The sequence below is a fragment of the Capricornis sumatraensis genome, chromosome 8, assembly GCF_032405125.1.
Source record: "Capricornis sumatraensis isolate serow.1 chromosome 8, serow.2, whole genome shotgun sequence".
In the NCBI taxonomy this organism is placed as follows: Eukaryota; Metazoa; Chordata; class Mammalia; order Artiodactyla; family Bovidae; genus Capricornis; species Capricornis sumatraensis.
In genome coordinates this window covers 70,466,980-70,492,397 of record NC_091076.1, presented here as the reverse complement: position 1 = coordinate 70,492,397, position 25,418 = coordinate 70,466,980, and the positions used below count along the sequence as shown (strand labels likewise).

The 25,418-nt window shown below is 47.6% G+C and overlaps 2 protein-coding genes across 2 annotated transcripts; both read left to right on the top strand.

Moving 5' to 3' along the window:
- Positions 1-271: 271 nt before the first annotated feature.
- On the top strand, positions 272-18,877 carry SPAG5 (sperm associated antigen 5). Its single transcript, XM_068978471.1, has 24 exons — positions 272-390; positions 622-741; positions 4,129-5,219; positions 5,323-5,497; positions 10,481-10,555; positions 10,790-10,882; positions 10,978-11,112; positions 11,323-11,442; positions 11,565-11,657; positions 11,760-11,873; positions 12,188-12,281; positions 12,433-12,580; positions 12,660-12,762; positions 12,947-13,080; positions 13,552-13,690; positions 16,405-16,516; positions 16,683-16,769; positions 17,033-17,153; positions 17,272-17,383; positions 17,774-17,854; positions 18,015-18,170; positions 18,251-18,325; positions 18,456-18,536; positions 18,758-18,877. Exons 1-24 carry the CDS (start codon positions 340-342, stop codon positions 18,827-18,829), a joined length of 3,582 nt encoding a protein of 1,193 aa, XP_068834572.1. The 5' UTR covers positions 272-339; the 3' UTR covers positions 18,830-18,877.
- A 782-nt stretch (positions 18,878-19,659) lies between these two features.
- Positions 19,660-23,056, top strand: ALDOC (aldolase, fructose-bisphosphate C). The gene is made up of 9 exons (XM_068977461.1): positions 19,660-19,720; positions 20,736-20,857; positions 20,947-21,158; positions 21,274-21,328; positions 21,423-21,583; positions 21,705-21,788; positions 22,022-22,196; positions 22,329-22,528; positions 22,658-23,056. The coding sequence occupies exons 2-9, from the start codon at positions 20,746-20,748 to the stop codon at positions 22,751-22,753; spliced, it is 1,095 nt and encodes a 364-aa protein (XP_068833562.1). The 5' UTR covers positions 19,660-19,720; positions 20,736-20,745; the 3' UTR covers positions 22,754-23,056.
- The last annotated feature ends 2,362 nt before the right edge of the window (positions 23,057-25,418 follow it).

Here is a 25,418-nt window from a genome sequence, read left to right as displayed (position 1 = left end):
ACCCGTTACGCTCTCGGAGGTGAGGCCGAAAAACTGGCCTTTGGCGTTGACCCCCCTCCGCCACCGCCCGCATCGAGGGTTGACGCTGGGGATCAGACCGCAGGGCACTCGCGCGCGCGCGCGCGCGCGCGCCCGCCCGCCATGGGGATGGCCGGGCGGGGCCAATGCAAGCCCCGCCCTTGCCCCCCGGACCCGAGTCCGGAGCGGACGCGCCCGCCTGACTCATTGAGGCTTCGCAGCCAATCGGGAAGCGCGAAGCAGGTTCAAATAAAGACGGCGGGTAGGAATGGCGTCGTCTCTTACGTGTGGGAGGTATTCACCCCGCGTTCTGTGTTGAAGATGTGGCGGGTGAAAACACTCAACCTTAGCCTGTCGCCTTCGCCCCAACCGGTGAGCCGAAGGGCCTCATGGAGCGAGAGACCTAGACCGGGGTTTCGGGGTTTGCTGGCTGTGCCGAGCGTCTTGGAAAGCAGAGTCGAGCCTGAGGCGGGGGGGCGTGTGGAGTTTTCCGGTCCTGATGTTCGGAGCACTGGGGTTGGAGCCTACTCTTGTTTATTGCTCGTGAGCTTGTGAGGGAGGGAGGAGAGCCCAGGCTTACTTTCATGCTCTCTTCTTTCTTAGGGAAAAGCAGCTATGAGAACGCCTCTTCGAGAACTTGCCTTGCAGCCCGACGCCCCCACCAACTCTGGAAAAGGGCCCCCACACTCGCCGACCCCATCACCATGCAAACTGGGGCTGCAGGTGAGATTCGCCAGGCCAGTCTCTCGACTGGGCTCTTTGCCGAGGCCGAGAGCTCAGAGAAACAGAGGGCCAGGGCTGGAACGTAATTAATAACGATAATGAAGTTTTCTGCCTAGACGACATCCATTTACATCTATTCAGGCCAACAGAGAGGTGCCCTAGGGTCGTTAAAGGAAATCCACTGAGAGCCCACTTCTCTATTTAGGTGTTAGTTTTTATCACCTCCTCCCCCGTTCAGTCTTTACCAAACGTCTCAGAAATACTATCACTTTGATTAGTGGTCTCCTCTTGAGAAGGGCTCACTTATGGAGAAGTCAGTCAGCTGCAAGAATGAGCCAATATCCATCCGTTCCCCAGGTAGTCAAACGCTTATTTTTTGCTTATTTGCTTATTTTTCTATTGGGTTATTTCTTTTTCAATGTTTTCTAAGTGTTTTTATTATATTATAGTCATCCTTTGTCATCCTTTTTACCTAGTTTATAACTTTCTTTTGATTTTTACCTTTAATCCTGGGGCTATCTAGGAGGGATTCTTGATTTCCAAGTGCTTAAAAACCATTTTGTGTCACCTTTTAAATTTATTTTCTTACATTATGATCAGTGTGTAATCTGTTGTCTTTTTAGCCAAGTATAGGGTGAATTTTTTCTGAGTGTTCTGTGAACATATTAAAAAATGCATATTTACTGTTCAAAGAATGTCACATTCTGTTATATCCATAAGCAGATAGTTAATTACCCTGTCTTGCCCGTTTTTCAGTCTGCCAGATCTGTTGAGTTTTGTGTTATCCTTGTTCAGATGTGGTATCAGTGTAATTTTGGCCTTGTAAAATGGGTTAGGAAGTGTTCTTTTAAATTTTTCGGAGGAGCTTGAGACAAATGGGTATTACATCTTCTTTGAATGATTGGTAAAATTCACCCTGTGAAATGATCTGGTCCTGGACATTTCTGGAAGTTTTTGAGCATCTCTTCATATGCTTGGAGAAGGAAATAGCAATCCACTCCAGTATTGTTTCCTGGAGAATCCCATGGACAGAGGAGCCTGGCAGGCTGCAATCTATGGGGTCTTAGAGAGTAGGACACGACTGAGTGACTTCATTTTCATTTTTCACTTTCATGCATTGGAGAAGGAAATGGCAACCCACTCCAGTGTTCTTGCCTGGAGAATCCCAGAGATGGGGGAGCCTGGTGGGCTGCCGTCTATGGGGTCGCACAAAGTTGGACACAACTGAAGTGACTTAGCAGCAGCAGAGTGACACACACTTTCATATGCTTAGTTGTCATTCATATATTTTCTTTGGAGAAATATCTATTCAAGTCCTTTACCCATTTTTAAATTGGATTATTTTTGTTGTTGTTGAGTTGTAGGAGTCTTTTGTATATTCTGGATATTAACCCCTTCTCAGATATATGATTTGCAAATGTTTACTCCTTAAGGAATAAATAGGAACTTAATAAACATAGCAAAAGCTTTAAGGTGCATCTTTACATTTCTAAAAGTGTTTAGTTTGTATATTTAGCTTTTGGGCTATGTAGTGCAGACTGATTTTTTTTTTTCATCATATAGTTTAATTTTGTCTTGTCACAGAAATGCTATAACTTTACATTCTACCTTGTCTGATACTGATATTGCTGCCTCTGCTTGCTTTGTTTTTGTCTGATATCTCTTTGCCATTCCTTTATTTTCTACTTTTTCTTAAGCACTTTGAAATAAAAACTTAAAGATTTGAAATAAAATACTTGAAAGTACATGAAACATGGAGCCTAACAAGTTTGTGTAACGCACACATCATTGTAACCAATACCCAAGGACACTGCTAGAATATCAGAAGCCCTTTTTAGGTCAATCTTACATTTCATCCACTGCTGTAAATTAGAAATTTCATATAAGTCTAACTCTTTCTTTTTTCTTTCTTTCTTTCTTTTTTTTAAATAAATAGTCTTTATATCTAAAGCTTCTGAAATATCTTATTCTGGTAATTTAGAAATTTTTTCATTTCCTATCAATCCTGCTTAGAGCTTGGTGAGCTATTTTAATATGCAAACTCAAATCTTTCTTTACCTTAGAGAAATTTTCTTCTAATACTTCTTAATCAGTGCCACATCTATGGGTGTTCTCTTTTCTCCTGGAGATTCTTTTATTCACATGTTAGGTTTACTAGATTTATCTTCCAGTTCTTTTAGCTTTTCCCTCAGATTTACACTTCTTTGTATCTTTAAAGGTTTTCTTTTACTTGATTGTTCAGGCCAGCAATTCCTGTCTTAACCCTGATCATCCTCTTTCAATTCATATTACTGAAATTTTTTCTTTAAAAGTAATATTTATTATTTCCATGGGAATTCCCTGGCGATCCAGTGGTTAGGATGCTGCACTTCCACTGCAGGGGGTACAAGTTTGATCCTTGGTAAGGAAACGAATATCTCACATGCCATGCAGCCAAAACAAAACAAAAAAATAATTTAAATATAAATAAATACAAGTAATATTTATTATTTCCAGGAAGTCTTTGTGTGTGTGAATTGTACTCAGATTTTCTTATATATATTCATAAATTTTTTTTGGTACAAATGGTCATCTCTTTCTTCCATCAACTGTGTTTTGGTAGGGTCTACCTTTCTTAACTATCTCAGAGTTTGTCCTTTTTCTGGTACTAGATCCACGTAAGTATATTCATATTTTCCTATTGTTATCCATTGAATCTCAAAACCAGCAGTCCTGCAAGTGGTTGAAAGTTCAGTGGTCTCTTATTCCTGTGAACCACCAATTGAGAGGTTGTTAGTCCCTTATCAGTGTACCAGGAAGAAGTCTTTCTTCAGTTCATTCTCCTCTGCTACAAAGGCTAGAGCTCTTCAGATCCCAAGAGTTGAATGGCTTCAACTCATGTGTTCAGGATAACCTTAGCACTTGTACCCAGGGAGACTAGGTCACTAGCATAGGTTAATGTTGCCTTTTCTCCCAAGAACACATGGATCTCTGTGGGCCAAGTGCTCTCTAACTCTAGCCCCCAATTTCTCCTCTGTTCCAAAAAGAAGAAAATCTTATACCAACTCTAGAACTTGAGCCAGGGATCCCTCCTACCCTAGAATTACGTTGGAGTTAGGATTGGAGAAGAGGAAGGTCATTTTCAAGCTACCATCTCCACATGACATGGACAGAATATCTTAGCCTTTTTTATACTGTAACTTGGTTCACTTGGAAGGACCCAGACTATCTTCCCAACTTTTCTGCTGGGTCTCTTTAGTAAGCAGCAAGGCTAAGCCAAGTTCTTACCTAGGCAAAGGTAATGGGAGCTCTTCCTTTTCTGAGTTCAGACAGTATCCTGAGCCCATAATTGTATATTACTAACTAGAATTGACTCTCTTAGTCAACTGCTTTTGTTTTCTTTGGCAGGAAGACAGCAACAACTCATCTCCACCAGATTTTGTCAATGCTAAGAAGACAGACTCCCCTTCAGAACAGTTCAGCCATCCCTCAAAGTGGCTAGAAGCTTATCAACACGAATCAGATGAGCAGCCCCTAAATCTGATTCCCCAAACCAACTCTACTCCCAAAACTTGTGAGAAAGGAGTAGACCCACTGGACAACAATGTGGTTAAAACCATGGTCCTTGTACCTTCTCCAGGGAGACAGCAGCAAGACATTATGCTTGCGGACCATCTAGATATCATGGCAGAGGGAAACAGCTTCTCTCTAGATGAGCCTCTGAGGCCAGGAGACCTGCTGAGAAAGGGGGTGGCCTTCTGTACGGAAGACAGCTTTTCAGAAACTGTTCCTGGTATGCCTGAGATACCTGCATTTCAGGATCCTCCATCCCAGCTCTTGGAGTCCCCACCAAATCCCTGTTTTGAGCAGCAGCTACATTGCTCCAAGGAAAGCCTGAAGGACAGGAGCACTGAGGCTGAGCCTGAGGACTTAGTTCCTTATGAAAGTAACACCTTGTTGCCTTCCTCCATGCTCTGGCTTTCCCCTTCAACTGCCTTAGTGGCAGATTGCCCTGTCAGTCATGTGGACCCAGAAGGGGATATTTTAGAGCACAGAGCTATAGAGGAGAAGGTAATGAGCTTTCCCACACTCCCTGAGAACGCTGAATTGGGACATCAAGCACTTCTGTCAGATACAGATGATATTCCATCCACGTGCCCGAGCCCAAATCCTGGAGAAATGGAATCACAGGTGGCTCCTGGGCCATCAGGAAAAGATGCCAGTGGCATTCCTGGCTCCGATGTAGGGCCTTGGATGTCACCCCTGGCCTGGCTGGAAAAAGGTGTCAATACCTCAGTCATGCTAGAAAATCTCCGCCAGAGCTTATCCCTTCCCTCTGCATTTCAGAATGCTGCAATCGGCACTACCCCTTTCTCTGCTTGTTCGGTGGGGACTTGGTTTACTCCCCCAGCACAACAGGAAAGGAGTACAAACACATCCCAGACAGGCCTGGTGGGCACCAAGGACAGTGCTTCTGAGACAGAGCACCTCCTGTGGGGGTAAGTGTCCTGTATCTTTGTGCTCCAGGGCTTCATTTGCCTGGATCCATCACTCCCTTCCCTCTCCCTCTCTTCTTCCCACATTCTTCTCTTCCTACCACAGCCGTTCTCCAGATCTGGCTGCCTTGTCTCGGCATGACCTGGAAGATAACCTGCTGAATTCTCTTGTCATCCTGGAGGTTCTCTCCCGCCAGCTGCGGGACTGGAAGAGTCAGCAGAGTGGCCCTCACCCCAAAGTCCAGGACAGCAGCACACAGACCGACACCTTTCCCAACGAGGTAAGATATTCCTCCTGAAGTGTGGAGGATCTCAGTGGGCCCTCTTCCTTAAAGTAAGTATGAAAGCTGAGGGTCTGGAAGATCCCTTAGGGCTGTGAGTACACACTATACCCCTGGGATACATCAAAATTTTCCAAGGGAATGTAAGCAAGAAAGGTGGTTTTTTTTAAATTTACTTTAATTGAAAAAAAAATTTTAATCATCTATTTTAATTGCTTTATAATATTCCTTTGGTTTCTGCCATACATCAACAACAAGGGACATTTTAAAGGAATTGTTTTCTAGATCTTCATCTTCTAGATGCACTGTTGCCAGATTTTTTTTTTTTTTTGGCCATGCCATGCAACATGAGGAATCTTATTCCCCTGAGCAGGGTTTGAACCCATACCCCCTGCACTGGGAGCCTGGAGTCGTAACCACTGGAATGCTAGGGAGTTCCCTCACATAAATCTTGTACCTATAAGAATGGAAAATAGGCATCAGTTCAGTTCAATCGCTCAGCTGTGTCCTTCTCTTTGCGACCCCATGGACTGCAGCACGCCAGGCCTTCCTGTCCATCAACAACTCCCAGAGTTTACCCAAACTCATGTCCATTGAGTCGGTGATGCCTTCCAACCATCCCATCCTCTGTCGTCCCCTTCTCCTCCTGCCTTCGATCTTTCCCAGCATCGGGTCTTTTCAAATGAGTCAGTTCTTTGCATCAGGTGGCCAAAGTATTGGAGTTTCAGCTTCAACATCAGTCCTTCCAATGAATACCCAGGGTTGATCTCCTTTAGGTTGGACTGGTTGGATCTTCTTGCAGTCCAAGGGACTCAAGAGTCTTCTCCAACACCACAGTTCATAACCATCAATTCTTCGGTGCTCAGCTTTCTTTATAGTCCAACTCTCGCATCCATACGTGACTACTGGAAAAACCATAGCCTTGAGTAGACGGGCATTTGTTGGCAAAGTAATATCTCTGCTTTTTAATATGCTGCCTAGGTTGGTCATAACTTTCCTTCCAAGGAGTAACATCTTTTAATTTCATGGCTGCAGTCACCATCTGCAGTGATTTTGGAACCCCCCAAAATAAAGTTTGTCACTGTTTCCATTGTTTCCCCATCTATTTGCCATGAAGTGATGGGACCGGATGCCATGATCTTAGTTTTCTTAATGTTGAGGTTTAAGGCAACTTTTTCACTTTCCTCTTTCACTTTCATCAAGCATAGAATTGTTGCTGAACTATGTCTTACTGTAGGAATTATAGTAATCCTCAGACACATGAACTGGTTAGGGGAGGGCTGGTTTATCCATTTCATTAGTATCAGTGAATGATCTCCAGTAAAATTTTACTAGGTATGTTTATGATTTTAATTATAATAGTGATTCATTTAAAACCGATGAAAATATTTGTCCATCCAAGAGTTTTTTCACATAAAGTCTTATGGTGAGAGGAATTAGAAAATGTTTTAAATTTGTCTCAATTTAGGTGAACTTTTGTTGTTGTTGCAGAGATCTTGATTTAAAGTGTAAAAATATATTACATTAGGATAAAATTCTGAGAGGCGTAAAAATTGAGGTTCAAGGAGAAAAAAGGATGATATAAAATTTCTGACAAAGTGCTTGTGTGTGTATTGTTTAAAAATATCAAACATAATAAATCATGGTGTTTGTAATATTTATACCATTGGGTATATTTGGGGGTGATGTAACAGTTTTATTTCAAACTGTCAACATTTACAAGGTGGTGGAAATTACAGCCTTTGAACAATTTAAAGATCAGAGTACTCAATCTTTCAAAATTATTGTAGGAGATACCAGAGGATGACAGTTACAGACCATTGTCCTAGAGGATTCTTGCTGTGACAGCATAGGTTGAGGATGTCAGGGAATGTGTCAGGGAAGGAACTGAGACCCTCCATATTATGGCTGTTGAGGTAATAGGGGCTGCTGCTAAGAAGAGATGGTCTCAGAAATTCCCTGGCAGTCCAGTGGTTAGGACTCTATGCTCTCACTGCCGAAGGCCTGGGTTCTATCCCTGGTTGGGGAACTGAGATCCCACAAGCCACTCAGCTCGGCAAAAAACAAACAAACAAACAAAAGTCTTCTCTGCGTTGAAAATATCCTCAATGACTTTACCTTTTGCCAAAATCCTGGAAACCACAGGCTCATCATTCTTCCAGCTGCTCAGTTTCTCTCCTGTGTTTTCTTATTTTTGTTTCCTTTCCTCTGGTCCTTGACCTTGTTCTCCCCTACCCTGAGTTGACCATCTGTACCTTGAAGCTTGCCAAATCCTTTGAGAGACCACTGAAGCAGAACCAAAGAGAGGAAATGACAGTACCTTCAGCCATTCCCCATCACAGTTTCATGTCTTTGCCGCTTGGCTGCCTCATTGATGCTAATCTCATCACTGGCCTGACTGCCCAGCCCTAAGCAGTGTGCGTGCCCTGTTTCAGGGCTCAGTGGGGGACTCCATGTCCTTACTGTAAAACACAGGAGGAGGGAGGCCTGCTGGGTCTGGGGGTGATGGATGCCAGGAGATCTGCCTCCTTACATGCAGACTGCTGCAGCGTCGTGACTCAGCACTGCTGTTCAGCACTAGGCTTTTCCCTAGGCGATGTATGTCTTGCAGTGGTAATGAAGGCTTCCCACTTTTCTCTTCAAACTTTGAAGTTTCTCTATGGCTCTACTGCCTTTGAGATCACAGTTAATCTACTTCACATAGCGCACCATGATTTTCATCTGCTCCAAGATAGTGAACAGACCTTAGAGATTACGAAAAATAAAATGACTGGTAAATAAATATTTGAGAAGGTTACCATTTTTGATAATCAGATAAATGCAAATTGCACATGAAATGCTATTTTCTTTTGACAAAATAGCAAAGAATAAAACTGGTGGTAAATATTGTCCCATCATCAGTAAGGCATAAATTGGTTGAACCTTTTTTTAATGCTTTAAAACAGTTATATTTAACATTATTATTAAACTTTTTTTTTCCCTCTTGTTTGAACATTATGCCTTTAAATGGGATCACTCTTTCTGCTGCTGCTGCTAAGTCACTTCAGTTGTGTCTGACTCTGTGTGGCCCCATAGACGGCAGCCCACCAGGTTCCCCCGTCCCTGGGATTCTCCAGGCAAGAACACTGGAGTGGGTTGTCATTGTGAAAAGTGAAAGTGAAGTCGCTCAGTCGTGTCTGAATCTTAGCGACCCCATGGACTGCAGCCCACCAGGCTCCTCTGTCCATGGGATTTTCCAGGCAAGAGTACTGGAGTGGGGTGCCATTGCCTTCTCCACCCTTTCTAAGGGCAGTTTAAACTGCTTAAAGCAGTTCAAACTTTTTAACCCAGTAACTCCACTTCTAGGTGTATATCCTAAGGGGGAAAAAATTCCGCATACAGATGATAACTTTAAAAACATGAGAAAGAAAATAATGGTACATCCATAAGATGTAGATATTCTACAGTTATTTAAAAATACGTTCATGAGGAGTTTTTTTGGTTTTGTTTGTTTGTTTGTTTTTTGCCATTCCTTGCTGCATGCAGGATGTTAGTTCCCCGACCAGGGATCAAAACTGTACTCCCTGCAGTGAAAGCACAGAGTCCTAGCCATTGGACTGCCAGGGAGATCCCTTGAAGAGTTTTTAATAGCATGGAAAAATAAGTTTAATGTAAGTTCATGGTAAAAGGAAATCATGTTTCACCTCTTAGAGGTTTTGAGGTGAAGTAAAATATCAGCAGAAGTTAAAAATAAGTGATACTCCACTTTGATAGGTCTTCCTAAAGTACATATTCTTAGTCTCAGGCTCTCAGTGAGGAGAGTGAACATAAACTCAGAGCTAAATGACATTAGTATAATAAAATTAAGTAAGAAAAGCAGGACCCTAATTTTATTTATCTTTATCCACAAATAAATTTTATTTATTGAGATATCTCAATCTCAAAACCAATTGTGTTTTTTCTTAAGCATTACTGTCTTTCATCAAATCTAAGACACTATCAATTTAAAAAGCATACCAATGTCAGTGGTGTTAAAATGTAAAAAGACAGTCATCTTAGAATTTAGTGAATATGGTAATTTCCTTCTAAATCCGTAGTCTACAACTTTTTTCACCCTGACACCTGAGGGAGGTAATAGATTCATCAGTTACAGCAAATCCCTATAGCAAGGAAATCTGGTGTGGAAGTATATTGAAATCTCGGGGTGAATGCTATACTGTTGGTTGAGAATCACGGCTCTCAGTGGTGAAACTAATAATGAGTCTTTTTCCATTCTGTTCACTTTTCCATTTCTAAAATTTTATAGTAAACACATAATCAGAAAAAAGTTATTTTGAATTTTATTTATTTATTCAGTTTTGGCTGGGCTGAGTCTTCATTGCTCCACGGGCTTTCTCTAGTTGCAGCAAGTGGGGGCTGCTCTCAAGTTGTGGCGCGTGGGCTTTTCACTGCGCTGGCTTCTCTTGTTACAGAGCACAGGCTCTAGGCATGAGGGCTTCAGTAGTTGTGACACATGGGCTCAGAAGTTTCAGCCTGCAGGCTCCAGAGCACAGGTTGTGGCACAGGAGCATAGTTGCTCTGTGGCAAGTGGGATCTTCCCGGATCAGCGATCAGACCCATGTCTCCTGCATTGGCATGTGGATTCATTACCACCGAGCCACCAGGGAAGCCCCCCAAAATATATATATTTTTAAATTTTACTCTACAATACTGTATTGGTTTTGCCATACATTGACATGAATCTGCCACGGGTGTGCATGAGTTCCCAATCCTGAACCCCCCAAAAATATTTTTTAAAGTAATTTTAGATTAGTTTTAATTAAAAAAGTAATTTTGTTTTTAACCTACCTCTGGATTTTTTTCTAGCTTGGCTTCATCAAGCTGTGAGCTTTGCTCCCGCCTTTAATGGGAAGGGCTCCTGTATATTAGTGGGTGGGAGGGGGCACAGGGTGCTGGCAGTGCATATCGTTTCTGCAAAAGGAACAACCCTGTTTCTCTGGCTAGATGAGTAAGAAACCTCAGCATCTTCAGGAGAGCCAGGAGGTTGGACAGGCTCTGCAGCAGGCCAGGAATGTCATGGTAAGTGCTGACTGACCTTAGACCGTTGCTGGGTCCCCTGTGAAAATCAAGAATGGAGTGGTGAGCAGATGATGGTACTCAAACGTGGGAGTGAAAAGAGGTTTCCTTTTGTTAAGGACATCTCTTCCTTACTGGGAGCTTGAAATTGGGGTCCGTGGCTTTCCTGCAGTGTCCCTGCTTGCTTCCTGCTGAATACCTTTATTTGATCTAGCCTAACCTCCTCTCCCTCTACAGCAATCATGGGTGCTCCTCTCTAGAGAGTTGATATCCTTGCTTCACCTGTCTTTGCTGCACTTAGATGAAGATAAGACTGCTCTGAGTCAGGAGGTAAGCAGCATGAAGATGGAGGCAGAGGCCTCTGGTGGGACTGAAATTCAGCCAAAGAAAGAAACCAGACACAGTATCTGATTCTTATCTTATAGACTCGGCGTGCAGAAACCTTGGTGTCCTGCTGTTTTGATGTGTTGAAGAAATTGAAGGCCAGGCTTCAGAGCCTCAAAGCAGAAAGGGAGGAGGCAAAGCACAGAGAGGAACTGGCCCTCAGAGGCAAGGATGCGGTAAGGTGTCAGGCTTTGGTTCCTGGATGAGGGAGGTCTCTTCCTAAGGTTCGTGCAGGAATACAAATTGACTAGAGTCACAGATGGGTGGCCTGAGAACTACCTGCCCTGAGGAGTAATGAACTCAGCTACTGGTGTGACGGGTAGTTAACGGTTTTTTGTGCTGTTTCCTTCTGTACACAATGTCCTCACTGTCTCTTATTTAAACAGGCAGAGACAGTGCTAGAGGTCTTCTGTGCACACGCCAGCCAGCGCATCAGCCAACTGCAACAGGACCTGGCATCCATGGGGGAATTCAGAGGCCTTTTGAAGGAGACCCAGACCCGACTGGTAATTGAGGGCATCTTCTTTCCTGGGATTCACGTTGACACACTGGGAAGGGGGGTCATGTACCCATGCTTCCCTGTATCCAATGGGAAGGGGCACCTCCATTGGCAATCCTTCTCATGTAGGTAGGGCTTCACACTGAGCAAGAAGAGTTGGCTCAACAGACAGCGAGTCTTACTTCAGCCTTGCAACAGGACTGGATAGCCATGCAACTGGATGTGAGTATCGGCGGGCATTATACTGCTCCTCTGCTCACAGTCAGCCCTGTTAGAAGTCTTTTCTCAAGCGTGCTCTCTTGACCTATTTGCCTCCTCCGGTAGTATGTAACATGGACAGCTCTGCTGAGCCGGTTTCGACAACTCACGGAGAAATTTACAGCCAAGAGCCGGCAGACCCTGCAGGAACGTGATGCTGCAATTGAGGAAAAGCAGCAGGTACACAGGAGAGGGGACTGCTTAGGCCTGGTTTCCTCCTCCTCCACAGAAGGCCTTTCTGATGAGCCTCTCTCCCTAGACCTGTCTTCTTTCCATCTGTGGCTTTGGAGACCAGCCAGTCCCTTTGCTGTTAGGTGGCCTTCCACACCTTCATCAGCTTTTCTTCTGTTTCTGTTTTTGCCTAAGGATTAGACTTACTTGCTGCAGTGAACAAGGAGAGATTGGCTGTCCTGTCTGGAAAGAGTAACTGGACTAAGTCTTGGGACTCCTGATTCAGGAGGAACTGTGGGAAGAAAACTATCTTTTTCTCCTAGGTTTCTAGGGAGCTGGAACAAGTCTCTTCCCATTTAGAGGACTGCAAAAGCCAATTAGAACGACTGGAGTTGGAAAACAGTCGCCTGGCAGCAGGTGTGCATGGGTGTAAGCAGTTGTACCCTGCTGAGGCTTGGGGTGTGGCAGTGGAGCAAGCAGCTGCTCTAGAGCACTTGTTTTGGAGCAGAGGTGTGGGGCAGTTTGGGCCTGCTGACCACATGTCGTCATTAGGATCCTTTTGGCCTAGATCTCCAGGCTCAGCTGCAGATTCTGGCCAGCACAGAGAGTCAGCTAAAAGTGCTACAGAGTCAGCATGCCCATTGTACCCAGGACCTGGCCATGAAGGACGAGTTGCTCTGCCGGCTTACCCAGGGCAGCGAGGAGCAGGCTGCTCAGTGAGTTCCTCTTGGGCTGTGGTGGCGGTAAGCACCCAGAACAGGGGACCAGTGGAATCTCACATAAGGTCTCTGGCAGATGGCAAAAGGAAGAAATGGTGCTAAAACACGTGCAGGCAAAGCTGCAGCAGCAACAGGCGGTCTTGGCCAAGGAGGTGCAGGACCTGAAGGAGACCCTGGAGGTAAGTAAGGTGGCCTGGGGCAGGGGGGCTGGCAGGAGTGTGACAATTCCCTGATGGTACCAATGTGAGGTTTGAGACTGGACTGGAAGAAGCCTCTGATCCCAGGACTCTGTAAAGTGTCCCATTTGGATGCATTTCCCCACCCTGCCACGCCTCACTCCTTGCCTTCTTCCTGTCTCCCCAGTTTGCTGAACAGGAGAATCAGGTTGCTCACCTGGAGCTGGGCCAGGTTGAGTGTCAGTTGAAAACCACGCTGGAAGTACTCCGGGAGCGCAGCATGCAGTGTGAGGGCCTCAAGGACACCGTGGAGAACCTGAAGTAAGATCTCTACCTCTTGGTGCTTCCCCCTGAGGACTTCTTTCCCAGGCCCGCTTCTGGAAGCGGAAGTCTCCAAGAAGGGAATTGTACCAGGGTCCGAGAGCCTCTTGTTTCTCACTTTGAATGCAGTTCTGTGGGGGCGGTTTGGGGAGGTGTTTGGAGAAGGTCACCTGGTGTTTGGCCATCTTCTCTGTTCCTTTCTTATTGTTGTTTAGTTGCTAAGTTGTGTCTGACTCTTTTGTGTTTGACTCTTTCTGACCCCATGGATGGTAGTCCGCCAGGCTCCTCTGTCCATGGGATTTCCCAAGCAAGCATACTGGAGTGGGTTGCCACGTCCTTTTCCAGGGGATTTCCCGACCCAGAGATTGAACCTGCATCTCCTCCATTGCAGGAGGATTCTTTACCTCTGAGCTATGTAGGAAGCCCTTCCTTATTTCAAGGCTAAAATCCCTTATATCCTTCCTATTTCAGGGTTAAACTAGCCAGCATCGTAGCAGAAACACAGCAGCAAGACCTGGAGAAGATGTGCCAGTATTCCCAAGAGCTGGGGGTGCTGACGGAGCAACTCCATAGCCTGACCCTCTTCCTACAGACGAAACTAAAGGAGAAGGTGGGATACGGGGTTTCCTTCTCTTCCCTTACAATCATATCTTCAAATAAAGACAGTTTTATTTCTTCCTTCCCTGTCTGTAAACCTTTTATTCCCTTTCTTACTGCATTAGCTAGAACTTCCCCCACAACGCTGAAAAGGATTCAAGTTGAGGAAGTTCCCCTCTAATCTTGGTTTACTGAGGGTTTTTCCAATTGTATCTTTATTGTATAGAATGGTCTTCCTAAAATACTGTTCCATTTCTGTGACCTTCAGTGACTTTCAGTTGCCTACAGGATATCTTCAGCCTGTTGTCTGTCTCCTTCTTTCCTATTATGAGCTCTTTACTCCCACTAGACTGCCTACACACTACATACACATCTCATTTCCATTCTTACCTGGATGCAGGCTGTTACCATGTTCATTCTCCTCTATCTTCAAACTGGAAATGTCTTTTCCTTCCTATTAAAATCCTCTCTGGTTCACCTTCTTTGAAATGTTCCCAAACATCAGTGGACTCAGTGATCTCCTGCTGTATTTCTCATGCGCTTACTCTCCTTTTGCACTTGTATTAATTTTCCTTGGATGTTTGGTCTCTTCTGCTAGACTGTGTTTATAGCAAGCAGAAGTTTAGCATTGCTTCTTTGGCTTCCCCACAGTGCACACTGCAGAGTAAATGGTGGATATCTTTCAGACTGCAGAGTTAATTAGCTTATTCAACAGTTAAGGGCAGAGCCAGAATCCTGAAATCAAATTGGTTATGAGCTGACCCCATTCCCCAGCGTGTGATAAGCACAGAAATCTAGTCTTGGGAAGACAGACAGATGTAAATTTGTCATTTTGACTTGTGATTGTGATAGAAGGTTGTATGGCCACAGAGAAAGGAGCATCAGCTTTAGTTTTGGGAGTTAGGATGTCGTCTCAGAGCAGGTGACTCTTGGGCAGAGTCTTGAGGTTAGAAGTTTGTAGAGCAGGGGTGGGTGTACAGGAAGGCCCGCCAGGCAGAGGGAGCAGCATATGAAAGCCATAGAGGCATTAGGGGTACTTTCTGTAGTGTCTGCCCTGTGACAAGGCCTGGGTCAGGTGCTGGGACTAACCAGGTGAACAAGGCCAAGGCTCTGCTCATATGGAATGTGGTGAGTTTGGGGCCTGGGAAGTAGCCCTTTATAAGTGGATTATAGAAGCTATGTGGGGCAGGGATGACAAGGGGAAGAGGCTGGAGAAGTAGGCAGGAGGCCAGATTTTTGAAGACTTGAACTAATGGCGATTATAGAAGGGATATGGAGGAGGGGATGGATTGAATGAATTCAATACATATTTAGGAAGTAAAGGTAATAGAGGGCTTCTCTGGTGGCTCAGCAGTAAAGAATCTGCTTACAATGCAGGAGATGTGGGTTAGATCTTGGGTTGGGAAGATCCCCTGGAGAAGGAAATAGGCAACCCACTCCTGTATTCTTACCTGGGAAATCCCATGGACAGTGGAGCCAGGAGGGCTACAGTCTGTGGGGTCGTAAAAGAGTCGGACATGACTTAGCGATTTCATAACAACAGAAGGTAATAGAATATGGTGACCAGTTTGATATAGGAGTAAGGTGAAAGAGTGACTGATGATCTTTTTTGCTGGAAAGATGGCAACACTCTCTAGAACTGAGATTGGCAGACTTTTCCTGTAATGTGCAATATGATAAATATTTTCAGTTTTGTGAGGTATGTGATCTGTCTCAGCTACTCAACTCTGCCTTTGTAGCTCAGAAGCAGCCATAGAGAGTATGTAAATAAATGGATGTGGCAATGTTTCAATAAAACTTTATTTACAAAGACAGGTGGCAGGCCAGATTGAAACTACAGGCTGTAATTTGCTGCCTCCCTGCTCTAGGATCTTAAATACAAGTGGGGTGGGACAGGAAAAAATGGTTAGCTCAGCTTTATACATAGTAAATTTCAGGCGAACCATGGAACAATCTGGTAGATTTTTCACAGGAAGTTGAGCCTTTGGACCAGGAGATTGGGAAGAAGTCCAGTTGTAGAGAGACAGATTGAAGGGTCATCAGTGTAGAAGTGGATGCTTCTGTGGAGCTCCTGAGGTGAAGCCATGTGGGGAATGAATTAGAGTGTAAAGGGGATCAAGTATGAACCAGAAGGAGCCCACAGTTAAAGATAGACCTCCGCACAGAGAGCAGAAATAGCCAGAAAGGTATGAGTCCTACCTGTGAAGCAAAGTTATGTCACAAAAGCTAAGAAAATGAAATTTCTAATAGAACATGGTCATTGGTTATTACATAGGTCAGGTAAAATAAGATCTGAAAGGAGTCCACTGCATTTGAAAGTAAGGATGCCCTTGGAGCACAAAATAATGAGGATGCCATTGGTGTTCCAATAACGGTGGAATGGTGGGGCAGAATCCTGTGTGTAGTGGCCCAGGGATTCCATAGATGGTGAGAATTTTAGGCAAGAAATGTAGTCTTTTCTTTCTTTTATTTAAATTGAAGAGAAAGAGAAAAGGCAGTAGCTAAAAGGGTACTTAAGGTAAAAAGAAGGCTTTTTAAAAAAAAAATTATTGTTCTAGTGAGAGAGAATTAAGTTCAGGGAGAGGAGCTAATGGAAAAGTTGAAGATAGAGAAGAGAGGTGATAGATAGAACAGCATTCCCACAGAGATGGCTAGTGAGTACCTGTAAGTTCAGGGAACTCAACTAACCCTGAAAAGCAGCTGACATTTTTTCTCCTTTGCCCTAAGGCTGAACCAGAGACCCTCCTGATAAGCACAGCCAGTGCTCTTTCCCAGGAACACCCTCCGCCCAGTGACAGCACCTTCTTGGGAAGTGCCCAGACAGCAGAGGCAGATGAAGGTTAAAGGCCCTGGAATTGAAGGGTGGGAAAGTTGGGACCCTGCTCCTGGTATCTTTAGCTGTTGAAGATGCTGCCAACAGACCCCCTCTCTCCCGGCTTCTGTGGTGGCAGATCCTTGACGGGGCCACCAGAGGGGCCCTCTGCCACAGTTGTTTTTTGTTTCAGACCCAGAATCCACTCCTGTGCCCTTGCTTGGAAGTGACAAGAGTGCTTTCACCAGAGTAGCATCAACAGTTTCCCTTGAGCCTACAGGTTAGGATGGGCTCCAGGGATCCTGCCTCATTTCTAGATCTGGTTGTGATGATAAAGACTAAAGCAGTGAGAAGTGCTTTGCTCTAAAAACCTCAATTCAATTTGGGCTTATTTCAGTTCTGCCTTTGGGGGATCGGTAATGTTCCGGATATTCAAATCCTATGGGTGGGGAACATGGATAAGAGTGGAAGAAGTGATGGCTATGTACTCCTTCCTTCTGGAGCTAAAGGGCTTTGCCTCTTATCTAGTACTTTCTCTTTCAGAAACCCCAGACATTGAGAAGAGCCTGGCAGAAATGGGTACTAAGACTCTGGAACTTCAGAGCCTGTGTTCCTTACTGCAAGAGTCTAAAGAAGAGGCTGTCAGGACTCTGCAGCAAAAGATGTAAGTGGAGTGCAGTCTTAGTGAGAGAGGGCAGGTCATGTGAGCAGCCCCTTAATGTCAAGGGCCCAGCCAGCCCCTGGTGGGGGCAGGAATAATACTGAATTTTTCCCTCCCTTAGATGTGATCTGCAGGCTCAGCTGCAGGCCCAGGAAGAACAGCATCAGGAAGCCCAGAAGGCAAAGGAAGCGGACATAGAGAAGCTGAACCAGACCTTGTGCTTGCGCTACAAGGTGGAGGAGGGGCCTGGAAGTGAAGCCATGAGGAACTGGGGCAGCTGTGCGGGCCCACTGGGAGCTGCTGTCTCTCCAGGAATCTGGGTGGTGGGGATTTTCCAACTCTTGCCCTAGTTTTGCCCTTTCTGGGGTTAGACAATTCACATATTTGGGAACCAGCTATAGGCTGACCCATCTTCCAGGCTGACCTAGAAGTCAGGAACTCCAGCAGAGCTCTCTCTACAGGGAAATGTGCCTGGCCTGACCTAGCCCTAGAGGAAGAATTGGAGTGTTGGTAATTGGTATCACCTGGACTGAGCATGAGTCAGGCGTGAAATCTTATCTCTTGGCAAGGGCTGCAAAGAAGCCAGCTCTCCCACTGCCTTCTCACCTCCTTTTCTCTCACAGAATGAAAAGGAACTCCAGGAAGTGATACAGCAGCAGAACGAGAAGATCCTGGAGCAGATAGACAAAAGCGGCGAGCTCATAGTACGTTCGTCATGATGCCTGGCCTTTGCCTTCTGTGTCACTATAGCCAGGGTCCCGGATGTGGGAATTGGGTCCCCTGGTCTACCCTTGCTCACCACATGGGGTAAGGATGGAGAGGACCTTTGAGCGCTACTAGATACCTCTCCATTCTCATCCCCAGAGGCTTAGAGAGGAGGTGACCCAGCTCACCCGCTCTCTTCGGCGTGCAGAGACAGAGACTAAGGTGCTCCAAGAGACCCTGGCAGGCCAGCAGAACCCCGACTGTCAGCCCATGGACACAAACTGGATCCAGGAGAAAGTGTGGCTCTCCCAGGAGGTGACTCAGAGTTAACCAAAGAGCTGGGCAACTGGTGGGAACCTTAGGCTGTGCCCCTACTCATCTGAACGTATCTACAGGTGGACAAACTGAGGGTGATGTTCCTGGAGATGAAAAATGAGAAGGCAAAACTCACGGTCAAGTTCCAGAGCCACGTAAGGATTTCCATGCCATTCCAGGGCTGTTCCCCATCTCCCCTAGCAAGTTCCCTGCCATGTCTACCTTTCCCCACAAGCTATGGCATTCTTTTAAGGATAGAACTTATGCAGCCTATTTGCTTTTTAGAGAAACATCCTGGAAGAGAATCTGCGGCGCTCTGACGAGGAGTTAAAGAAACTAGATGACACTGTTCAGCATATTTATGAGGTAAAGGAGGCATTGATGCAACTTAGGTACTTGGCATAAGGCCTGGCGGGGGGTACTGATGAACATAGCTCTGATTCCCAGCCTGTGCTGAGAGCTGGGCCCTGATTCACTGTTGTGGGCTTCTCTGTGGCTTCCATTTTCTCCCCTCTAAGAGGGTGTTTCTTAGGCCTGGCGCTTCCTGGCCTGTGACCCTGAGCTGCCTTTTCTGAATCTCTTTCCAGACTCTGCTGTCCATCCCAGACGTCGTGAAGGGTTGCAAGGAGCTACAAGGATTGCTGCAATTTCTGAGCTAAGAAACTGAAAGCTGGAGTCTGTTGCACCCCTTTTTACCTGCAACACTCCCTTACCCCAACATCAGGACCAATTGGCTTAGAGCCAGCTCTGTTTATAAAATAAAGTATATTTAATGTATTTCTTCAGGCTCACCAAATCTTATTTCTTGGGTGGGAGGTGGGTAGATGAGCTTAGGGGGAGGCAGCTTGGTCCTTTTGCCTGGGCTCCCTACGTCCACACACCCCTCCCAATGCATCCAGAGCCACAGCCAGCTCCTGACTCCTTTTCTTGCTTCCCCAAATACTCTGGGCACTGGACTACTTGTTCCCTGGCTCACTGCCTGGTGGGAAACAGACAAGGCTTCATTCTCTTACCTTCTCCATCCCCCTCTGGGGTAGCCCTGGTGAATAAGGGGGTGAGGACAGAGAACCCTCTGCCCTGGACTCGCGCACTGTTGCTGCCTGTGTTCCACCTACCCTATCTATGGTAATTGTTTACGGTGACTCTCCATCAGACCAGGATACATCCCCAACAGCCAGCACAGTCCTCTGCATAAGGTCACCGTGGCAGGAATCAGAACAAGGCCATTTCCTGCCAGGGTGGCCTTTCCGCTGGTGTCTGGGCTCCGCGAGGTAGGAGGAGGACAGTCTACAACCACCTCCAAGATCCCGGCAGAGTCAGTCACTCCACCTCATCGCAGCGCCTCCGTGGGCCCCCCTCACCGCGCACTCCAGTCCTGGGAGGGGGCGTGGCCAGGGCGGGGAGGGGGGAGGCCCCGCCCTCCGGGCGGGAGTCACGTAGCTCTGCGGCAGCCGCAGCCTCATTTACAGAAGCCGGGGCTGGAGCCGCAGCTGTCGCGGATCTGAACGCGAGCTGTTCGTGTGGCTGCGCAGCTACCTCGCTGCGGACAGGTGAGCCCCGAGAGTTGCTCAGCATCTCCGCTTGCTCTCCCTGACTCTTCCCTCTGCCATCCTTGCCCTGCTCCTGCGGGGCCCTGGATGTGCCTTCTCGACTGTCTCCTTTCTGTCCACTCCACGGCTCAGCTTCTCCCACAGCACCCCTTCCTTTTAGCTCTGATGCAGCTTTTCCGATTCCAAATCTTCCTCTGCCGGCTGGACTTTTCCTTGGTGTTAGCCTCTTCCACCCAAACCGTTTTAACCTCAGCCTGCTTCCTCTCCTAGGCTGAGTTCCCTCTCCAGTTCTCCTGTCTTCACGGTCCCCCTGAGCTAGGTCCTTCTCCTTGGCTAGTTAGCCTGTCTCACTATCATCTTCCCATAGGTCTCCTCCCTCCTTATCCTGAATCTCTTCCTCCCTTTCAATCCTGAGCCTCTGCTCCCATTCCTGTTAAGGAATAGAGAAGAGGTAATGGAAGCCCGTGGCCGTTGTTTTTTGGTTTTTTTTTTTCACCACTGCTACTCCCTACCCCCACCCTTTCCTCCAGAAGCTGAGGGAAGAGGGATGATGGGTACTTTTGCCTCATTCTGAAGCCTCAGAAGTGCACCTTCCCTCAGGGCCCTGCTGAGTGAGGATGAGAAAAAGGAAATTGGAATGGCCAGGGCTTTTGCCTACCTGAAGAAGGGGCCAAATTCAATGAAAGGAAGACCGGCATCTTTATTGAGGCAGTATTTTCAGAAGAAGACCTGTAGCTTTGGGGCTGTTCACCTCCCCACCCCTACCCTGGGGCTGGGAAGGGTGCCCATCAGGGACAAAAGGAGATGTGGGAACTGGGGCCCCGAGCCTGTTAGCTGCCTGAGAGACTGAGTGCCATGTTGATGTCCAGGACTTGCGCCAAGGACTGCAGCTCTGTTCCCAACCGTTGCTTGTTGGGGTGGAAGGAAGAGGCCATTTGGCCCACATGAACAGGAGAGGAAGCAGAAGAGGTAGGGTGGGTGGGGTCCAGCATTTATACCTGTCTCCATTCCACAGAACTGTCACCATGCCCCACTCGTACCCAGCCCTTTCTGCTGAGCAGAAAAAGGAGTTGTCCGACATTGCCCTGCGGATTGTGGCCCCAGGCAAAGGCATTCTGGCCGCAGATGAGTCTGTAGGTAGGTGGGGCCCTGCGGTCACGTGGGGAAGAGGTGGCCAAGGAGCTTGGGGATGACCTTGCCACCCTGCTTTGTTTGCCCCTCCCCAGGCAGCATGGCCAAACGGCTGAGCCAAATCGGGGTGGAGAACACTGAGGAGAACCGCCGGCTGTACCGCCAGGTTCTGTTCAGTGCCGATGACCGTGTGAAGAAGTGCATCGGTGGTGTCATCTTCTTCCATGAGACACTCTACCAGAAAGACGATAATGGTGTCCCCTTCGTCCGCACCATCCAGGATAAGGGGATTGTCGTGGGCATCAAGGTGCAGCCACTGGCCCTAGATGGGGGCTGAGCATGGAAATAGGTGTATGTGCGTGTGCAGGGTGGCAGACGGGGTCCTGCCTGGGTTCAGTTCTGTGCCTGTGTTTCCCCTTCAGGTTGACAAGGGTGTAGTGCCTCTAGCCGGAACTGATGGAGAAACCACCACTCAAGGTACAGGAGGGGTGGGCTTCAGGACCACAGAGCTGTTGGGTGGCTGCTGCTGGCAAAGAGGAACAGAATAATGAGGTTGGCACTCTGCCTACAGGGCTGGATGGGCTTTCGGAGCGCTGTGCCCAGTACAAGAAGGATGGCGCTGACTTCGCCAAGTGGCGCTGCGTGCTGAAAATCAGTGAGCGCACACCCTCAGCACTTGCCATTCTGGAGAATGCCAATGTGCTGGCCCGCTATGCCAGCATCTGCCAGCAGGTGGGCCTATGTGTGTGTGAGGTGGTCAGATGGGTGTTCTGTGCTTGGTGGCAAGGGGGTTACATGGCTTTCTTCCATCCCACCTCCTGCCCCTCCTAAGCTACTCTGCTCTTACCTGCAGAATGGGATTGTGCCTATTGTGGAACCTGAGATTCTGCCTGATGGAGACCATGACCTCAAACGTTGCCAGTACGTTACAGAGAAGGTGAGTCCGCCCCGGGCACAGACATACACCACAGGGAGAACTTGACAGGGAGCCTGTGCTCCACAATCCCTGGCTCAGATGCAGGCTATTTCCTCAAGCACATTTTTACTTGACCCCAGAACGTACCTGTGAGTCTGACCTGTATCCACTCTCACAGTTATACCCACTTTCCCCTAGGCAGGGAACATAATGGCAGGGGCCCAGAACCTTAGTCAACCTCCTCTGATCCCCAGGTCCTGGCTGCTGTGTACAAGGCCCTGAGTGACCATCACGTGTACCTGGAGGGCACCCTGCTCAAGCCCAACATGGTGACCCCTGGCCATGCCTGCCCCATTAAGTATAGCCCAGAGGAGATCGCCATGGCAACTGTCACTGCCCTGCGTCGCACTGTGCCCCCGGCTGTCCCAGGTACCACCCTGATTCCAAAGCTGTCCCTATCCCTAAGACCCATTCTCAGGTTCTTCTTGTGGCCTCCGGAAGTCCCTTACCCTGGAAAAATAAGGAGCGATCGATTGGTTTGTCTCCTCTTCTCTGTCCTAGGCGTGACCTTCCTGTCTGGGGGTCAGAGTGAAGAAGAGGCATCTCTCAACCTCAATGCTATCAACCGATGCCCCCTTCCCCGGCCATGGGCCCTCACCTTCTCCTATGGGCGTGCCCTGCAGGCCTCTGCACTCAATGCCTGGCGAGGGCAACAGGACAATGCTGGGGCCGCCACTGAGGAGTTCATCAAGCGGGCCGAGGTTGGGAGCTAAAGGTGGTGGGTGGGGAGGTGGGGTGTAGCCAGGCAGGCGGCAGCCCAGAGGCTCTAGCCTGGACAGGGTCAGGAACCTGTGGACTGGGTCAGCCTACTTACTCCCCTCCTTTTGCAGGTGAATGGGCTTGCAGCCCAGGGCAAGTATGAAGGCAGCGGAGAAGATGGTGGAGCGGCAGTGCAGTCCCTCTACATTGCCAACCACGCCTACTGAGTACCCCTCCACACCACAGCCCTTGGCCCAACCACCTGCGCCCAATTTTGCCTGTAGTTATGGCCAGGGCCAAGTAGCCTTGCAGAGCAGAGATGCCTCCATCCAGCACTGAGTCGTCTTCCTTTGCTCTCCTCCCCTCCCCTCCCCTCTCAGATTGCTGCACCTGGGACCATTGGATGGGAGGATAGGGAGCCCTCATGACTGAGGGCAGGAGAACTTGCTAGAAGTCAGAGCAGGATGCCTGGGTCTCCTCCCAGCCTCTGCCACCCCCCACAATTTCCCCATGATGGGGTTGCTTCTCCTGGGGCTGTGCCTGCCCGCCCTCTCTCCTGGGGTCAGAGGGTAGGGCGGCAGCGCTGACTCATGCTTTGTGCGCATACCACATAGCAAATAAATGGTAGCAAACCATGCTACTTTGTCTGCATTTTTTACATATCTAATTTCACCTCCCAGTTTCTGATCTCTGTAGTGCCTCTGAGCCATCTTGGACTGTGGAGGTGGAAAGGGTGGATTTTGTTTTACTGGGCATTAAGTTTAGGGGGAGGGGCACATCCAGTCACCATTCTCAGCTCAGGCTCTTGTTGATGTCTGAGGCTGGAGCAAGGAGGTATGGAGGGCTGTGAATCTTTCAGGAACTGCCACTTTAGAGGCACTTGACTGCAGCTGCTGAAGAACGGAGTGAGGCTGTGCTGTGCTTAGTCACTCAATCGTGTCCAGCTCTTGGCAACTCCCATGGAATGTACCCTGCAAGGCTCCTCCGTTGTCCATGGGGATTCTCCAGGCAAGAATACTGGAGTAGGTTTGCCATGCCTCCTCCAGGGGATCTTCCTAATCCAGGGATTGAACCCAGGTCTCCTGCATTGTGGGTGGATTCTTTACCATCTGAGCCACTAGGGAAGCCCAGAATGAGGCTAGACCCAAGCAACTTCTGATGGCAGCTTTTGTGCATGGCCCCAAACTGGACAAAGAGGCAATGGGAGTCTCTCACCTCTCAGCTGTGTTGACACATTCCACCAGGGGAAGCCACTACAGGAGCAGCACCTGGGTTCTTGCCCAACAGGAAAATCCCCAACCTAAGCACTGCCAGACCCAGCACGGTTATCTAAGAGGTTGCCAAGGGCTGTTGCTCATTCCTATCTGAGATAGATAGGGGCACAGAGGGAGCTAGTTTAAGGGTCTGGGCAAGAGTGACCTGGTGAGGTCTCATGCTGAACTTTGACCTCTTGGCCTGGGCGTTGGGAATAGGTCAAGACTCTGGGTCTATCTGAGCAGATGAAAGGACGAGAGAACCTACTGGGTGTGTTCTGTGTGAACTGTGGAGGCCATGCTCTACGTAACGTGCACAGCCAATGCTTCTCCCAAATAATTATTGCAGTATGGGAATGTAGGCTCAGTGTGGCCTGATCTTATATAAATAAAAATAGCTAACACTTCTATAGCAGTCTCCTGCCAGGTCTTTACAGTTATTAACTCACATACTACAACAATTCTATATAAAGTAGATACTATTGCAATTCCTATTTATTTTAAAAAACAATTTTATTCCTTTTGGCTGAGCTATATGCATGCAGGATCTTAGTTCCCCGAGCAGGGATCGAATCCATGCCCCTGCAAAGTCTTAACCACTGGACCACCAGGGAATTCCCTGCTATCCCTGTTTTAATATGAGGAAACAAGATCGCTTCTCAAGATCGCTCAGGTGAAGTAAGGAGGCTGGGACTTGAACCAAATTTGAACAAGAAAGATCGAGTCTGTGCTCATGAGTTTGTAAGAATTTTAGTGAAGTGGCTCAGAGGTTAAAGCGTCTGCCTGCAATGCGGAAGACCTGGGTTCTATCCCTGGGTCAGGAAGATCCCCTGGAGAAGGAAATGGCAACCCACTCCAGTATTCTTGCCTGGAGAATCCTATGGACAGAGGAGCCTGGTGGGCTACAGTCCACGGGGTCGCAAAGAGTCGGACACGACTGAGCGACGTCACTTCATTCAGACTTTAACAAGTTAGGAATGAATCCAAATGAATTTAAAAACTATTAAATGAGCTAAATATGCTAAAACAGGTACTACTAGCTTGCTCCTCAGGAAGAGGAGCTCTATAATAAGGATGATAAACAATGACCGTGATAGGTGACTTTCCGTGTGCTCTTTATGAATGACCTCATTTTAGTCAGTATCTCCATTTTTCAGATGAGAAAATTGAGACTTAGAGCTTCGCGTATCGCCCAGCTAGCATTTAACGATTGCAGAGTTTGCGCTTTTAATCCCTGGGGCCAGGAGTAGGTTCCACATGGAATCGGAGGGTGTCTTCCAGCAAAACCGAAACCCGCAGTTTCTCAACCACCCGTTGATGCCGGGGCAGCCACCTTTCAAATTTCAGGAGAGGCTCTTTGCGGACCCCTCCTACCCCTTGCTGGAGAAGTAAACGGCAACCCACTCCAGTATTCTTGCCTGGAGAATCCTATGTACAGATAAGCCTGGCGGGCTACAGTCCACGGGGCTGCAAGAGTCGGACACGACTGAACCTCATCACCACCTAGCCCTCGCAGGCTTCCTCCCGCCGGAGTGCCGCTAGTGATTGGTCGCGACCGCGGCGGTGGGCGCGCCCCCTCCGTGCGGGTTTCCGATTGGGGGAGGCCTGCGCGGCCCCGCCCCTCGGCGGCAGGAGCGAT

What these genes read in the sequence shown, in the direction of transcription:
- SPAG5 (XM_068978471.1), top strand. Translation starts at nt 340, where the DNA reads ATGTGGCGGGTGAAAACACTCAACCTTAGCCTGTCGCCTTCGCCCCAA. An exon ending in CATGCAAACTGGGGCTGCAG is followed by an intron (nt 742 to 4,128) that starts GTGAGATTCGCC and finishes TTTCTTTGGCAG; the next exon opens with GAAGACAGCAACAACTCATC. An exon ending in ACCTGAAGGAGACCCTGGAG is followed by an intron (nt 12,763 to 12,946) that starts GTAAGTAAGGTG and finishes CTGTCTCCCCAG; the next exon opens with TTTGCTGAACAGGAGAATCA.
- ALDOC (XM_068977461.1), top strand. Translation starts at nt 20,746, where the DNA reads ATGCCCCACTCGTACCCAGCCCTTTCTGCTGAGCAGAAAAAGGAGTTG. An exon ending in TGGAGAAACCACCACTCAAG is followed by an intron (nt 21,329 to 21,422) that starts GTACAGGAGGGG and finishes CTCTGCCTACAG; the next exon opens with GGCTGGATGGGCTTTCGGAG. An exon ending in TGTGCCCCCGGCTGTCCCAG is followed by an intron (nt 22,197 to 22,328) that starts GTACCACCCTGA and finishes TCTCTGTCCTAG; the next exon opens with GCGTGACCTTCCTGTCTGGG.